Here is a 16,425-nt window from a genome sequence, read left to right as displayed (position 1 = left end):
TAAGATAATCTTATCTAGTGCCAAGTAAGCAGTGGATACATTGCATCTCCTTGTTTTTCAGATGATGTGCATTGCCTTACCTGTGCGATAATGCTGCTCAACACTGACCTGCATGGCCATGTAAGTACACTGCAAGAGGTCACTAAACTCCTATAAAATTTCTACAGTGTGAAATGACAAACTAATAGATGTGAACTAGATACCCATACAGACTACACTGGCAAATATGAAATTTTGGCTCAATTCACAGCTTAGGGTCCAGGTTCTTAAACTGGCTAGGCTTGGGAAGTGCTTGCTGCCAGATCTCTCCTCTTTCCCTTTGAAGTCAGGGAGGAGAATCAGCAACTGCTTGGACGTTAATTTTCATCCATACAGACCAGTCCAGACAAGTGAGTTATGCTTACCAGCCAGCAGATAGAGACAGAGATTAACAAGTTTGCTGATGTCATCCCTTTTAGGCATCTGTGCTCATCTCAGCCTACTCTTAGTCTCTTTCTCCAGCAGATGGTAGGCAAGCAACCCATGCTGTGGCCTAAGGTCTAGATCAGGGGTCGGGAACCTTTTTGGCTGAGAGAGCCATGAACGCCACATATTTTAAAATGTAATTCCGTGAGAGCCATACTAACTACAACCCCCCACCCTCCTGACCCCCCCCCCCCCCAAGACCTACCAAATTAATTTACTACAACCCCCCACCTCCTGACCCCCCCAAGACCTGCCAAACGTCCCTGGTGGTCCAGGAGTGGTCCAGGAGCGATCTCCTGGACTTGGGCTGTCGGCTGCCAGTAGTCAAAATGGCGTCGATGGCCCTTTGCCCTCACTATGTCACTGGGGTCGACCAATGGCGGCGGTAGCCCCTGTGACATAGTAAGGGCAAAGGGCCGGCAACACCATTTTGATTACTGGCAGCCGACGGCCTTTTGCCCTTACTATGTCACAGGGGCTACCGCCGCCATTGATCGACCCCAGTGACATAGTGAGGGCAAAGGGCCGTCTGTGCCATTTTGACTACCTGCAGCCGACAGCCCAAGTCCAGGAGATCGCTCCCGGACCTGGACCCCTGCTGGACCACCAGGGACTTTTGGCAGGTCTTGGGGGGGGGCGGTCTGTAGGGTGGGGGGTTGTAGTAAATTCATTTTGGAGGTCTTGGGGGGCGTCAGGAGGGTGGGGGGTTTTGTTAGATTTTTACTTTTTTATTAAAGATTTGTCTGTGAGCCAGATGCAGCCATCAAAAGAGCCACATCTGGCTCGCGAGCCATAGGTTCCCGACCCCTGGTCTAGATAGTTATAGAGGAATCTGTTCGGTGCGGCATCTGAAGTGAAAGTCTAGTATTCTCTCCCTCAGTTGAGCTTAGTACTGGGTCTAGCTGATCCAAATTTAGGCAGCTTCCAAAGTGAAAGTCACACTCCAGGGATGCGAGTCCTTGGATTGCTGATAGGTTGACACTGCCTGGGGCATGTGAACACAGATCAGGCCCTAGCAGGTAGCAGCTGACACACCACAAGGCAAGGGCTTCCCCCAGGCTGGCCTCCTCCTCCCTGGTTTGAGTCTGCAGGTTCTGGCAGCTGGCAGGACCTCTCTGGTGAGGTGCAGGGAATGAGGAGTTGGACAGCACCAAGGCGGGCTGAAGTTAGGGCCAGCGGAGTTTAGACAGCATTAAGATCAAGCAAGGATCAGGGCTGGTGGAAAACAGAAAGGCAAATCAAAGCAGAGCAGGAGACTAAGGCAGTAAAGAGAGGCAAGGCAAGGTAGGGCAGGAACACAGCAAGGCAAGACTGGACAAAATAGTAACTTAGCAAGGCTGGGACCGTAGCAAAGTAGCACAGACAACTAGTGCAGAAGAACCTGTTGCTGATGCACTGGCTAGTTGCAGAGGAAATCCTTATATACCAGTCAATATATGATGTCAGCCAGTGCCCCAGAAGTCCTGGCTACAGGGTCTATAAGAGGAGTTCACGGATGCAGGAAGTTCTGTACATGGCTCTTGAATGCAACATGGTGTGGGACACTATGCCAGAAGCACTTGGAGGTAAGGGGTGTTACAGAAAGAAATATTCTTCATCCTATAGTTGAGCAGTGCCGGAACAGGTGGCTTCCAGCTTTTGCTGGTGTGAGTTCGGGGTTAGCCTTGCTTTTCCTCTTGCTCCTCAGTTACCCTGTCTTAAATGCTCTGCTACTTTAAAATAAGAGGATGAAGTGTTTGTTTCTGATTGGAGCAGTAAAGTAAAAAAAAAAAAAAAAAAAAAGGGGGATCAAAAGGCAGCCGAGAAGCTTAGAGCTCAAGAGAGAGGGCCCACTGACGGTGCAGAGCCTATTGAGAGGATTTTAAGAGGGTGAGTGCTGAATAATTTACATTTTTATTTCCTTGCAGTGATTTCTTTTGAATAGCAGTAATGGCCTCTTTAGCAGAGTAAAGAAGAAGCCTGCACTTCATTTTCACTGCATCCTGAAGAAATTGCACATGGGAAGTGCAGAGAACCTCTTCCCCGCTTGTTAGGAGCAATGGGGATGAATTGCACCAACTACGTGGCTGCTCTGGGGTATCTGTTTCAGTGGCACTGACTAAAACAGCTATTCCCATCAGTGAGGGGATTTCCATGGGAGGTGTAGTGGTAATTTTAGGATCATGGGGGACTGACAGGGAGATGGGAACTCCCTCTCTTACTCCTGTTGAGCAACCATTCAGTGGCAGCTCCCATAAGAGTTTCAGGACTGGTTCCTTCTCTTATGGAGGTGTCCTCTGTGGTCTGGGCTTTTCTTTCTAAAAAAATTTTAAAGTGCTTGCAGCAGGCTCTTTCAATGTGATAGAGTTCAATCCCTAAATCCACCCCAGGTTTTTGTTTCTGGTGCAACAGAGGGAAGCAAAAGGTCCAAGAAAGAGGAAAAGTTTATTCTGGGTCTAATGATTCCTTGGAGGGATTTAGAGATCCAAGGGATGGTGGTATTGAGTAAGACCTAGATGAGGGAGAATTCCCTTCAGAAGGGAGGATGGATCTGCTATAATCTATCTCTCATAAAGAAGATCTTTCCTCTTTAATTATGCAGTCCTTGTGAACTTTAAATATAGCAGAAGATAAGAAGAAATAGGTAGGCCCTTCTGCAGAGGATCCCATCATGGTTAGTGTCAGAAAACGGTTCAGGATTGAATTGATTTGGAGTGGATTTCTCCAGAAGTGAATTTTAAAGGAGGTCACACTGCTAGTTGTATTCCTTGGTATCACAGCAGACAAATTTAAATTCCCAAGGGTGGATGCTCCCATGTGTTCATTAATCAAACAAACCACTATTCCTGTGCAAGATGGTGGCACCTTAATGGATGTACAGGATAGGAAGTTGGTGTCTGTGTTGAAGCAAGCCTTCAAAACAGTGAGTATGGCACATCAGATTGCATCCTGTATCTGCACTGTTGTGAGGCCAAGTTTGCGCTTATCCCATTATTTATTTTAACTTTTTTATACCGACATTCATTTGCATATCACATTGGTTTACATAAAATGGGGATAAGAACAAAAAACTAGGAAAGTGAAAAATAAGTTACATTAAACAGGGAGGCGAAGAAACAAGGTGGTGTACAAGAGGAGCTTATGGAGCCCAATGGGGATGTTGATAGTGCTGCTCACTTGGAGCCAAGGGTGGCTTAGTTAGCCAGTGACTCCTTTGATTTGGTGCATGCTTCTGTGAGGAATATAGTATCTTTAGTAGCGACTAGAAGGTTTCTTTGGTTATGAAATTGGAAGGTTGACACAATTTCAAAAAACAATTTGATAAAACTTCCATTTAAAGGTTCTCTGTTCAGGGACGATCTAGAGAAGGTGGCCAAGGCATGGGAAAAGTCCTGAGATTGCCAGAAAAAAGTCCTAAGAGCTCTCTCTGTACTACTCTAGTCCGGAATAGGAGATATCAGAAGGAATATGCAGGGCTATCACTATAGCTCTTCAAAATTTTGGTCTTTTGGTATATTTCAGTCCTTTTAATCAACAGAGAGGTGGAAAAGAAGATGCTTGGGGGCAGCAGATCCCTCCCATAGTTCACAATAAGTCTTGGAGAACCCAATCCCTGATTCTAGGGATAGATGTCCATCTATCAAATTTTTATCAGAGATGGGTCCTAATTACTTCAGACCAGTTGGTCTTAGTTATAATTCAAAACAAATATGCTCAGACATTCTCCTGGTCCGTTTCAGATGCTTTTATGGTTTCTCTTTGTTATTCCATAAAGGTGATTTCTACAACTCCTGGAAAGTGGAAAGTGTTCTAAACATCAAAATCACAGAACATATAGAAAGACATGGTTTAATGGAACAAAGTCAGCATGGCTTTACCCAGGGCAAGTCTTGCCTCACAAATCTGCTTCACTTTTTTGAAGGAGTTAATAAACATGTGGATAAAGGTGAACCGGTAGATATAGTATACTTGGATTTTCAGAAGGCGTTTGACAAAGTTCCTCATGAGAGGCTTCTAGGAAAAGTAAAAAGTCATGGGATAGGTGGCGATGTCCTTTCGTGGATTGCAAACTGGCTAAAAGACAGGAAACAGAGAGTAGGATTAAATGGGCAATTTTCTCAGTGGAAGGGAGTGGACAGTGGAGTGCCTCAGGGATCTGTATTGGGACCCTTACTGTTCAATATATTTATAAATGATCTGGAAAGAAATACGACGAGTGAGATAATCAAATTTGCAGATGACATGAAATTGTTCAGAGTAGTTAAATCACAAGCAGATTGTGATAAATTGCAGGAAGACCTTGTGAGACTGGAAAATTGGGCATCCAAATGGCAGATGAAATTTAATGTGGATAAGTGCAAGGTGATGCATATAGGGAAAAATAACCCATGCTATAATTACACGATGTTGGGTTCCATATTAGGTGCTACAACCCAAGAAAGAGATCTAGGTGTCATAGTGGATAACACATTGAAATCGTCGGTTCAGTGTGCTGCGGCAGTCAAAAAAGCAAACAGAATGTTGGGAATTATTAGAAAAGGAATGATGAATAAAACGGAAAATGTCATAATGCCTCTGTATCGCTCCATGGTGAGACCGCACCTTGAATACTGTGTACAATTCTGGTCACCGCATCTCAAAAAAGATATAATTGCGATGGAGAAGGTACAGAGAAGGGCTACCAAAATGATAAGGGGAATGGAACAACTCCCCTATGAGGAAGACTAAAGAGGTTAGGACTTTTCAGCTTGGAGAAGAGACGACTGAGGGGGGGGATATGATAGAGGTGTTTAAAATCATGAGAGGTCTAGAACGGGTAGATGTGAATCGGTTATTTACTCTTTCGGATAGTAGAAAGACTAGGGGACACTCCATGAAGTTAGCATGGGGCACATTTAAAACTAATCGGAGAAAGTTCTTTTTTACTCAACGCACAATTAAACTCTGGAATTTGTTGCCAGAGAATGTGGTTTGTGCAGTTAGTATAGCTGTGTTTAAAAAAGGATTGGATAAGTTCTTGGAGGAGAAGTCCATTACCTGCTATTAAGTTCACTTAGAGAATAGCCACTGCCATTAGCAATGGTTACATGGAATAGACTTAGTTTTTGGGTACTTGCCAGGTTCTTATGGCCTGGATTGGCCACTGTTGGAAACAGGATGCTGGGCTCGATGGACCCTTGGTCTGACCCAGTATGGCATTTTCTTATGTTCTTATGTTCTTATGTTGCTCTAGAATCAGTGATTCTGGTTCCCAGGTCTCAGTGGGGACAGGGTCGTTACTCCATTTATTTTGTGGTACCCAAGAAAGAAGGTTCCTTTTTCCCCATGTTGGACTTTGAAGGGAGTCAACATATTTCTGAAACTTTCTCATTAATTTTTTACTTCCTTTGACCTAATGGAAGCAAATCTTCATATTCCCATAAGGAAGGATCATCAGAGGTACCTACATTTTGTGGTACTGGATGATAATTTTCAGTTTTGGGCTGTCCCTTTTGGTCTAGCCATTGCACTTCAGCATTAATAAAGCAGGGAAGGGTGTAATATGGGGATTCAAAATGGCTGACAAACAGCTAGCAACCTCTCTTCCTTGAAGGTGTTTTCTATTCTAATTTCCTCTGTTCCTATATACAATGGAAGGAAAAGAGGCCCAGCATTCAACCTTCCCTATGTCAGTGCCTTCATTATCTGGGCTGATGGATCTCCATGTTGTTTGCAGCCTTTTGTTGCCTGGAGCTGAGCCGTTAGAGAGGTCAGAAGAGGAAGCTGACCTCCTGTTTCCCGCAGTTCAATAGCATCATGAAGCCCAGCTAATGAATTTTTCTATTCTTCAAGTCCCTTAGCCATAGTGAGGAGAGTTGCAGATAGATGTTTCTGTTATGGCTCAGAGTACAGGGAACACAGGGACTTGAAGCTTCATTGGCTGGCTGGAACAATGCTGGGGCTCTAGGGGAGATGTTGCAGAGGTGGCAAGATGTTGCGGAGGTGGACCCCTGGCCCGAGGTGGTGTTGGCGCCACCTGTGGGGGAACTGCCACAGGTCCCCACCATCAGGAAGTGAGGCCAAGCAGGAAGCGGAGACTGACTGGAGCTTTGCCAGTACCAGCCCTTGTTCCCCGAAGGTTGAGCCCTTGGGTACTGGGGCCGGCTGGACTTAGGTGGGCCTTTGCATGGTTGATCCCGATAGAGATGTCCAGATGGTAGAGTACCAGAAGGCAGCAGAGTCGGAGGGTCCCAGCAAAGCAAGATGAGAGATGATCCAGGCAGAGGGTTGAAGGCAGGTGGCTATAGGCATGGTCAGGTCCAGGTGGCTATAGGCATGGTCAGGTCCAGGTGGCTATAGGCATGGTCAGGTCCAGGCGGCTATAGGCCAGGTCAAGCTAAGGAAGTCCATCCAAAGGTAGGGCAGGAACAGGAGCTTGCATAGGAACTGGATCAGCAATGAAGCGCACAGCAGAGAAGCATGAAGTCCTGTTGCTAAGGCAAGCTCTGAGCATCTGAGCCTGCCTTATATAGTGGAACTTCTTGATGTCATCACCTGGGGCCGCAGGTGACTTTCCTGCCACGGCCCCTTTAAATCCCAGAGAGACGCATGCGTACCTAAGGTCGACAGGCTGGAGAGGAGGAGGTGGCGGTGTCTCCCTGCGCCACATGCGGGGAGGCCGGATTGGCCCCGGAGAAACTCACGCAGCACCGGAGGGTCGTGGGAGCACAGAGGGAGCATGGGCACGGAGACGACTACCCATCGCCACCAAGGGGGTTGGGCGAGCTCCAGATGCCCAGCGTTGGGAGTGAATGAACCCAGCCACGGGTCTGCCACGGCTGGGGAACACAACACAAAAGCAGTAAATGGAAAAAGAGGATGGTGCATTAATTTTTACTGGACTAGTTTACAGGTCTCTGACTCAAACAGAAGAACTAGACAGAGAGCTGATTGAAGGCATCCAAAAGGTGGGAAGGAAGGGAGATGTGTTGATTGTTGGAGACTTTAATCTGCCGGACGTAGACTGAAGGATCTCTTCTGCGGAATCTAGAGAGATAGTGGATGCCCTGCAAGTGGCTTGTTCAAACAAATTGTAATGGAACCCATGAAGGAGGGAGTTATTCTCAAATTAGTGCTCACAAATGGGGATAGCGTCTCAATTGTCCAGGTGGGGGCCCACCTTAGCACTAGTGATCATCAAATGGTATGGTTTGATATTTCAAATAGGATATGGAGACGTCACACAAAGACCTGAGTTTTGAACTTCAAAAATATGGACTTTGCTGAAATGAGAAAATTCCTGGAGATAGAACTTGAAGAGTGGGAGAAAATGGGAGAGGTGGAACAACTGTGGGCCAAACTAAAAGAAGACTACTAATCGTTATGTTAGAAAAGCAAACAAAAGCAAATAAAAGCAAGAGAAATAAGAAACTTATCCGATTCTCAAAGGAGGTGGCTGATAAAAATTAAAAGAACAGCATTCGAGAAATATAAAGAATCCTAAAAAGAGGAACTCAGGGAAGAATATCTGGTTAAGCGGATAGAGACGAAGAAAGTAATCAGGAAAAGAAAAAGTCTGGCAGAAGAAAGGATTGCCAAAGAGGTAAAGAGAGGTAACAAAACTTTTTTCAGGTACATCGGAGAAAGGAGGAAGGTCCAAAGCGGTATAGTGAAACTGAAAGGAGAAAAGGATCAATGTGTGGAAAGAGACAAAGAAAAGGCAGAAATATTAAATAAATACTTCAGTTTGGTGTTCACTAAAGAAGACTGTCGCTGGTTAACAAGGCTGTGGATGGGGCGGATTTGATGAAACTCCATTTATAAAAGAGAATGTATGGGAAGAGCTAGGAAAACTGGAAGAAGGATCCATCTGAAGAAAATAGGATAAAACATAAGCATTGTCAAGCTAAGTGTAAAACATTGATAAGACAGGCGAAGAGAGAATTTGAAATGAAATTGGCCATAGAGGCAAAAACTCATAATAAAAACTTTTTAAAATATATCCAAAGCAAGAAACCTGTGAGGGAGTCTGTTGGACCATTAGATGACAGAGAGGGTTAAAGGGGCTCTTAGGGAAGATAAGGCCATTGCAGAAAGACTAAATGAATTCTTTGCCTCCGTGTTTACAAACGAGGATGTTGGGGAGATACCAGTTCCGAAGATGGTTTTCAGGGGTGATGAGTCAGACGAACTGAACAAAATCACTGTGAAACCTGGAAGATGTAGTAGGCCAGATTGACAAACTAAAGAGTAGCAAATCACCTGGACCGGATGGTATGCAACCTAGGGTTCTGAAGGAACTCAAAAATGAAATTTCTGATCTATTAGTTAAAATTTGTAACCTATCATTAAAATCATCCATTGTACCTGAAGACTGGAGGGTGGCCAATGTAACCCCAATATTTAAAAAAGGCTCCAGGGGCGATCCAGGTAACTATAGACCAGTGAGCCTGACTTCAGTGCCGGGAAAAATAGTGGAAACTATTCTCAAGAACAAAATTGTAAAGCATATAGAAAGACACGATTTAATGGAACATAGTCAACATGGATTTACCCAAGGGAAGTCTTGCCTAACAAATCTGCTTCATTTTTTTGAAGGGGTTAATAAACATGTGGATAAAGGGGAACCAGTAGATGTAGTGTATTTGGATTTTCAGAAGGCGTTTGACAAAGTCCCTCATGAGAGGCTTCTACGAAAACTAAAAAGTCATGGGATAAGAGGCGATGTCCTTTCGTGCATTACAAGCTGGTTAAAAGACAGGAAACAGAGAGTAGGATTAAATGGTCAATTTTCTCAGTGGAAAAGGGTAAACAGTGGAGTGCCTCAGGGATCTGTACTTGGACCGGTGCTTTTCAATATATATATAAATGATCTGGAAAGGAATACGACGAGTGAGGTTATCAAATTTGCAGATGATACAAAATTATTCAGAGTAGTTAAATCACAAGCAGACTGTGATACATTGCAGGAGGACCTTGCAAGACTTGAAGATTGGGCATCCAAATGGCAGATGAAATTTAATGTGGACAAGTGCAAGGTGTTGCATATAGGGAAAAATAACCGTTGCTGTAGTTACACGATGTTAGGTTCCATATTAGGAGCTACCACCCAGGAAAAAGATCTAGGCATCATAGTGGATAATACTTTAAAATCGTCAGCTCAGTGTGCTGCAGCAGTCAAAAAAGCAAATAGAATGTTAGGAATTATTAGGAAGGGAATGGTTAATAGAACGGAAAATGTCATAATGCCTCTATATCGCTCCATGGTGAGACCACACCTTGAATACTGTGTACAATTCTGGTCGCCGCATCTCAAAAAAGATATAGTTGCGATGGAGAAGGTACAGAGAAGGGCAACCAAAATGATAAAGGGGATGGAACAGCTTCCCTATGAGGAAAGGCTGAAGAGATTAGGGCTGTTCAGCTTGGAGAAGAGACGGCTGAGGGGGGATATGATAGAGGTCTTTAAGATCATGAGAGGTCTTGAACGAGTAGATGTGACTCGGTTATTTTCACTTTCGAATAACAGAAGGACTAGGGGGCATTCCATGAAGTTAGCAATTAGCACATTTAAGACTAATCGGAGAAAATTCTTTTTCACTCAACGCATAATAAAGCTCTGGAATTTGTTGCCAGAGGATGTGGTTAGTGCAGTTAGTGTAGCTGGGTTCAAGAAGGGTTTGGATGGGTTCTTGGAGGAGAAGTTCATTGATGGCTATTGATCAAGTTTACTTGGGGAATAGCCACTGCTATTAATTGCATCAGTAGCATGGGATCTTCTTAGTGTTTGGGTAATTGCCAGGTTCTTGTGGCCTGGTTTTGGCCTCTGTTGGAAACAGGATGCTGGGCTTGATGGACCCTTGGTCTGACCCAGCATGGCAATTTCTTATGTTCTTATGGGGCCTGATGTTATTCATCCTAGGATTCTGAGGGAGCTTAGAGATGAGTTGGTGGGTCTACTGAGTGACCTTTTTCAATAGTTCACTGGAAACGGGAGTGGTGCTGAGCGACTGGAGAAGAGCGGTGGTGGTCCCACTTCGCAAGAGTGGGAGCAGAGAGGGGACTGGAAATTACAGGCTGGTTAGCCTCACCTTGGTGGTGGGAAAATTAATGGAGACTCTGCTGAAAGAAAGGATAGAGAACTACCTACAATCTGGTGGGTTGCTCAATCTAAGACAGCACGGATTCATTAGGGGAAGGTCCTGTCAGACGAATCTAATTGATTTCTTTGATTGGGTGACTAGGGAACTGGATCAGGGAAGAGAGCTTGATGTGATTTACTTGGACTTTAGTAAAGCCTTTCATACAGTCCTGCATAGAAGACTCATGAACAAAATGAAAAGCTTGGGAGTGAATGCCAAGGTGGTGGCATGGATTACAAACTAGTTGATGGATAGAAGACAGTGTGTAATGGTAAATGGAAGCTACTCTGAAGAGAACAGTGTTGAGCGGAGTGCCACAAGGAACGGTGTTGGGACCGGTCCTGTTCAATATCTTTGTGAGTGGCATTGCAAAAGATATAGAAGGTAAAGTGTGTCTTTTTGCAGATGATACTAAGATCTGCAACAGAGTGGACATGCCAGAAGTACAGAGAATGAGATGTAATTTACGGAAGCTTGAACAATATTCGAAGATATGGCAGCTGGGATTCAATGCCAAGAAGTGCAGAATCATGCATCTATGGTGTGCTAATCCAAAAGAGCGTATGTGATGGGGGTGAAGGGCTGTCATGCATGGAGCAAGAGAGGGACCTTGGAGTGATAGAGTCTCACAAACTGAAGACGGCGAAGCAATGTGACAGTGCGATAGTTAAAGCCAGAAGAAGGCTGAGCTGCACGGAGAGGAATAACCAGTAAGAAAAAGGAGGTGATAATCCCCTTGTACAGGTACTTGGTGAAGCCTCACCTGGAGTATTGTGTTCAGTTCTGGAGATCATATCTCAAATGGGACAGAAACAGGATGGTGGTGGTCCAGAGAAGGGCGACAAAAATGATGGGAGGTCTCCATCAAATGACCCATGAGGAGAGGTTGAAGGACCTAAATTTGTATATGCTGGAGGAGAAGGAGGTGCAGGGGAGATATGATACAGTCCCTCAGATACCTGAAAGGTTTCAATGATGCACATCGACAAACCTTTTCCGTTTGAAAGAAATTTGTATAATCATGGGTCATGTAATGAAACTCCAGGGAGGATGACTCAAAACCAACATCAGGAAATATTTCTTCGTGGAAAGGATGGTGGGTACCTGGAATGCCCTTCTGGAGGAGGTGGTGAAGACAAAAACAGTGAAAGATTTCAAAAGGGCATGGGATAAACCCTGTAGAGCTCTAAAGGCTAGAGGATGGAAATGAAGAAAAGAGTGCATGGGGGTAACTTGCTAGTGTGGTGGTTACTACCCTTAACCCGTAAGCCTTCACATTGTTGATGCAATTCCATTATTGTGATCTGCTTTAATGGCAGGGAGAAAAGAGAAAAAGGTGAATTAAATTCAGACAGCAACTGTTATCATTTTGATGTGTTGAAGTGGATTCTTGGGCACTGCGATGATGGCCACTCCCACGGGGAGGAGCCCTGTGAGGAACTGCAGTACTAGGCTAGACTCTATACACGCAGACACAGAAAATATTTATTTATTATACAGCTTGATGGTACTGCCCAGGTTGGACAATAGTGAAGGCAACTCAGTAGAAGCAGTCCAGGGGTCCTTGGCAGAGGAGACGAGTCCCACACTAGGTAGCTGAGAGGCAGAACCCAGATGTAGACTCCAAGCACTGAAGAGACCTTGGAACAAATAACCAATATTATTAAGAACTTCTTCCTTCATCCAAGATCCAGAAGAACTCTCTTTTCTGCCAGCATATCCAATTCTTCCTGATAAGATTGTTTTATATTTTTACTATATGAATTGTAAACCATTGTGATGGCACCCCAAACGGCAGTATAGAAAATTGTCAAATGCTGCGCATTCCTCTATTTCCAACCTCTTCCTCATCTGGTCAAGAAGATCCACTTCTAGTGACATTTCACTAATCCACCTGAAGCCTACTGAAGAACCGAGTCCATCTTGAGCCCACCAATCTTCTTGGTCTAGTTTGTACTCCCCCGGGGAGTCCCCTGATAGCTCCAATGGCATTCCATCCGACCTGCCTCTGGGGCCACCGGGCCATACTTCTTCACCTGAGGACTTTACAGACTGAAAATTTGCGAAGAATGTGGGTATAGTTCTAAACATTTCTGTTAAGGAACAAGACTATGGAATAGAGATTATGGGGGATTCTGAAGATTTTAGAAGTCCCACCTGAACCATCCACGTTACTGACACATGCAGGCCTAGATTCGGTACTAATGAGAATGTGATGGGATCCTGCATGGAAATAAAGGATTCTGTGATGACTTGCACCTATGGTTGGGCCAAAGAACCTGTTCTTGATGGTTTTGTCTTAGATGCCTCGAGAAATGATCACATCAACGGTTCGTGCATTGAGTGCCTCACTTTAGGATGCATCAATTATACCGGTGCATTCCTGGCTGGGGGTGTCGATAATTTGTGCATTGAGGATGTTGACATATTGCATTGGGTATGTTGGTGATATCTGCATCGATGTGTATGCTGAGTTTCCATGCATCAAGTGTGTCAATGCAGGATACATTGGATGCTTTAGCGGTACCTGCATCAAGTGATGCGTTGATGCAATATGGGATATAAACTTCTGGACAGTGCTTCTTGGATGCATCAGAGGATCTGTGTGTTTTTGGTATCAGTTTCTTTAATGCCATTTATGCTCTTTCCTCACTTTTCCAATGCTGCATAGAAGATTTTTGTTTCTTTGAAGGAACTGTTTCTTTTTGCATCAGCTGGGTTGGCTTCAAGCCGGGGCCTTCATCTTCACCGCAAATGGCGCGTGCTCCATTCGTGGCATGCTGGGGTCTCCTCTACTATTTTCTGCACAGAATTTGGCAATTTTGTGCAGGGGGAATTCTGCGCAAATTCTGCGCTCCACAGGAGCGCAGAATTCCCCCAGGACTAAACCATTATTGTGCAAAATAACAATAATTTTAAATGAAAAAGGAAATAATCTAGTTGCTCCACCATTCCAGAGTACAGGAAGGTGCTCTGATCCATTCCATGCCATGCCATACCATACCAAGTAGTTCTTAGCACCGATGCCTGAACTGTGTGTTGGTGTGCGCATACAGGACACTTCAGGACTGTTACCAAATCAGTTTATTGGAACTTTGGGTGATATGCTACACATTTTGGACCTTTTGTTACATTCTAAAGGAGACGAGCATAATGATTTAAACAATCAGGTAGCCATGTTTTACGTAAACAAACAAGGGTGATCACGATCATGGATACTCTGCCAAGAGATCTTACACGTATGGCAGCGGACAATTCACAACCAAGCGACCTCCAGTCATCTTACCTACCAGGTATCCATAGCATTGCGGACAGGCACAGCAGAAGTTTTTGTCTGTATGTGTGGTCACTAAACCAGAATGTGGCCAACCATTTTTTCAACACATGAGGCCTGCCATTGATCGACCTATTTGCTGCAGAGCAAGTTCTCTACAAAAAACACTGATGCATTTCTGATAGCTTTGAACAAAGAACTTGTGCATGCTTTTCCTCCAATAGCACTTATATCTCAGGCAATACAAAAACTTATGAGGGAACAGGCCATGATGATCCTTGTCATACCAGCGTGACCGAGACAACCATGGCAAGCATATCTCATTCAGCTATCCTAGAGAACACCAATTCTATTAGAGGATGACCCCTCCCTTTTTTCCAAAAAGGAGGGTGTGCTCTTATATCCCAATCTTTCTGTTACGTTGGTCGGCTGCAGAGCCCGCAACTGGTCTCCCTCACACAATATCGCGCCGCCATAGCGGAATGGGCCCCAGCTCCCCGGCGATGAAGGGGAAATGCCCCTGACACGGCTTTCCATCCCATGGTCCTGTTTGCTGCTGGCGCTCTTCAAAGCATGGCGGAAACGCCATCGCCGTTTACTTCCTGCATCTTGGCCCTCTAGGCACGCGTGTGTGCCTCCCTAGTTTATTTAAAGGGCCTGCGGCAGGAAAGGGCTCTTCCTGATGATGTCATCGGTTTGGGACTATTTAAAGCAAGCTCTGACAGTTAGAGCTTTCCTTGGCAACAGGTCTCCACGCTTCCCTGTCCAGCGCTTTGTTGCTACTCCTGTTCCAGTACCTGCTCCAATTCCAGTTCCTGATCCAGTATCTGTTCCAGCTCCAGTTCTTGCTCCAGCTCCCGTCCTTGTTTCTGCTTACTTTCTGATGGACTTCCTTGGCTTTGACCTTTTGCTTGGATTTGACCTCACCTCTGGCTGCCTGCCTTGACCCTCTGCTTGAACCCGACCTTGTCTCTTGCCGCCTACCCTGACTCTCATCTGGACCCGGCTTCAGATCTTGCCTCTTCCTTCTGGAACCCTTCGTCTCCTCTGCCACCTGGCACTCTATCTCTGGCCATCTTCTCCGGGATCAACCATGCAGAGGCCTGCCTACGTCCAGCTGGCCCCAGTACCAAAGGGCTCAACCTGTGGGGAATGAGGGCTGGTATTGGCGAAGTTCCAGTCGGCCTTCGCTTTGCCTCTCCTCACAATGGTGGGGCCCCATGGGGGCTTTCCCCACGGGTGGTGCCAACACCACCTCGGGCCAGGGGTCCACCTCTGCAACACTGTCATCCCTACACCTGACAGCATGGATACTGAACGCACAATCTCAAGGAAGTAGTCCCTTTCAGAACCAATTCAAAAAAGCCGTCTTGCCACAAGAAAGCAGTCTACAAGACGTAGCTATTCCTTTAAAAGGAAACGCTATGCCTCTTGGTGTGATTCTCATCACAATAGACCCCTTCGTTTGCAGCTTTTGTGATCCTGTCTCTATTCCCTAGCACAATCTGGTCTTGAGGTAGCATCAATCTGTATATATCTCAGTGCTATTGTGGCTCTTCATGCATCACACAATGATAAACTAATCTCCCTGCATCCTCTTATATCCAGATTCATGAAAGGTTTACTGCATATATTGTACATCCTCCTGTGAAAAAATACAGGGAGCTTGGGACATTAAAATAGTCCTCACTATCCTTATGCAACATCCATTTGAATTGCTAGATACGGCTCATCTGAAATATCTGACTTGGAGAGTTCTATTCTTGGTAACTATTACTTCCACTCCAAGGTTCAGTGAACCGAAAGCCCTATTTCACTATTCTCCCTGCTAGCAATTTTTATGACAAAGTGGTTCTCAGAATGCATCCAAAATTCCTGTCAAAAGTTGTTTCTGTGTTTCATTTAAACTAGTCAATTCTACTTCCTACGTTTTTCCCCAAACCTCAAGCACATGAGGGAGAAAAGATGCTGCTTACATTGGACTGCAAGAGAAAGCTGGCGTATTCCAAATATTACTGTCTGGAATCTCTGATCTCTGCAGATAGCACAGTGGGGAAAGTAGCACTGTACGATCTCATTTACAAAAAGTCTGCTATCCACACTGGAGTCCATGTTGCTTAACATAACCGCTCTGCTGCAACCCTCAGCTTGGGATTCCCCACAGATTGTTTCATTCAGCCCTGCTTATCGATGGAAATGAGCAAGTTTGCTTGCTGTAAATGGTATTTTCCATAGATAGCAAAATGAATTAGATATGAGATGCCCACCCTCCTCTCTGGCCAGCAGATTATCCTACTCTATCAGATTTGAAACAGACTGAGGAGATTCTGAGCCTCACATATGCTGCGTAGAGCTCAAAGCTCTACTAGCTTGGAGAGACAGATCTGTCCAGTGCCGCCTAATGACGTCAACCCCAGATCATATCTAATTCATTCTGCTATCTATGAAAAACACCATTTACGATAAGCAAACTTGCTCTTCTTCATTCTACCCTATGTCTGCTTGGAGCTGGTGGAAGCAAGAGGCATATGGTAGAACAGAGCCTCTCAGCTGTATTTTTCTGGTGGGGGATGAAAAAGATTTTCC

At 44.9% G+C, this 16,425-nt stretch overlaps 1 protein-coding gene across 2 annotated transcripts in view; it reads left to right on the top strand.

The window, feature by feature from the left end:
* Positions 1-16,425, top strand: part of PSD3 (pleckstrin and Sec7 domain containing 3) — a 1,257,010-nt gene that overhangs the window by 643,698 nt on the left and 596,887 nt on the right. For both annotated transcript variants that reach the window (XM_029601790.1, XM_029601782.1), the window contains exon 8: positions 62-120. In XM_029601790.1, coding sequence (XP_029457650.1) covers positions 62-120 — 59 coding nt within the window. The remainder of the gene's footprint in view (positions 1-61; positions 121-16,425) is intronic.

Source organism: Rhinatrema bivittatum, chromosome 1, assembly GCF_901001135.1.
Source record: "Rhinatrema bivittatum chromosome 1, aRhiBiv1.1, whole genome shotgun sequence".
In the NCBI taxonomy this organism is placed as follows: domain Eukaryota; kingdom Metazoa; phylum Chordata; class Amphibia; order Gymnophiona; family Rhinatrematidae; genus Rhinatrema; species Rhinatrema bivittatum.
This window is presented reverse-complemented; position numbering and strand designations above follow the sequence as displayed.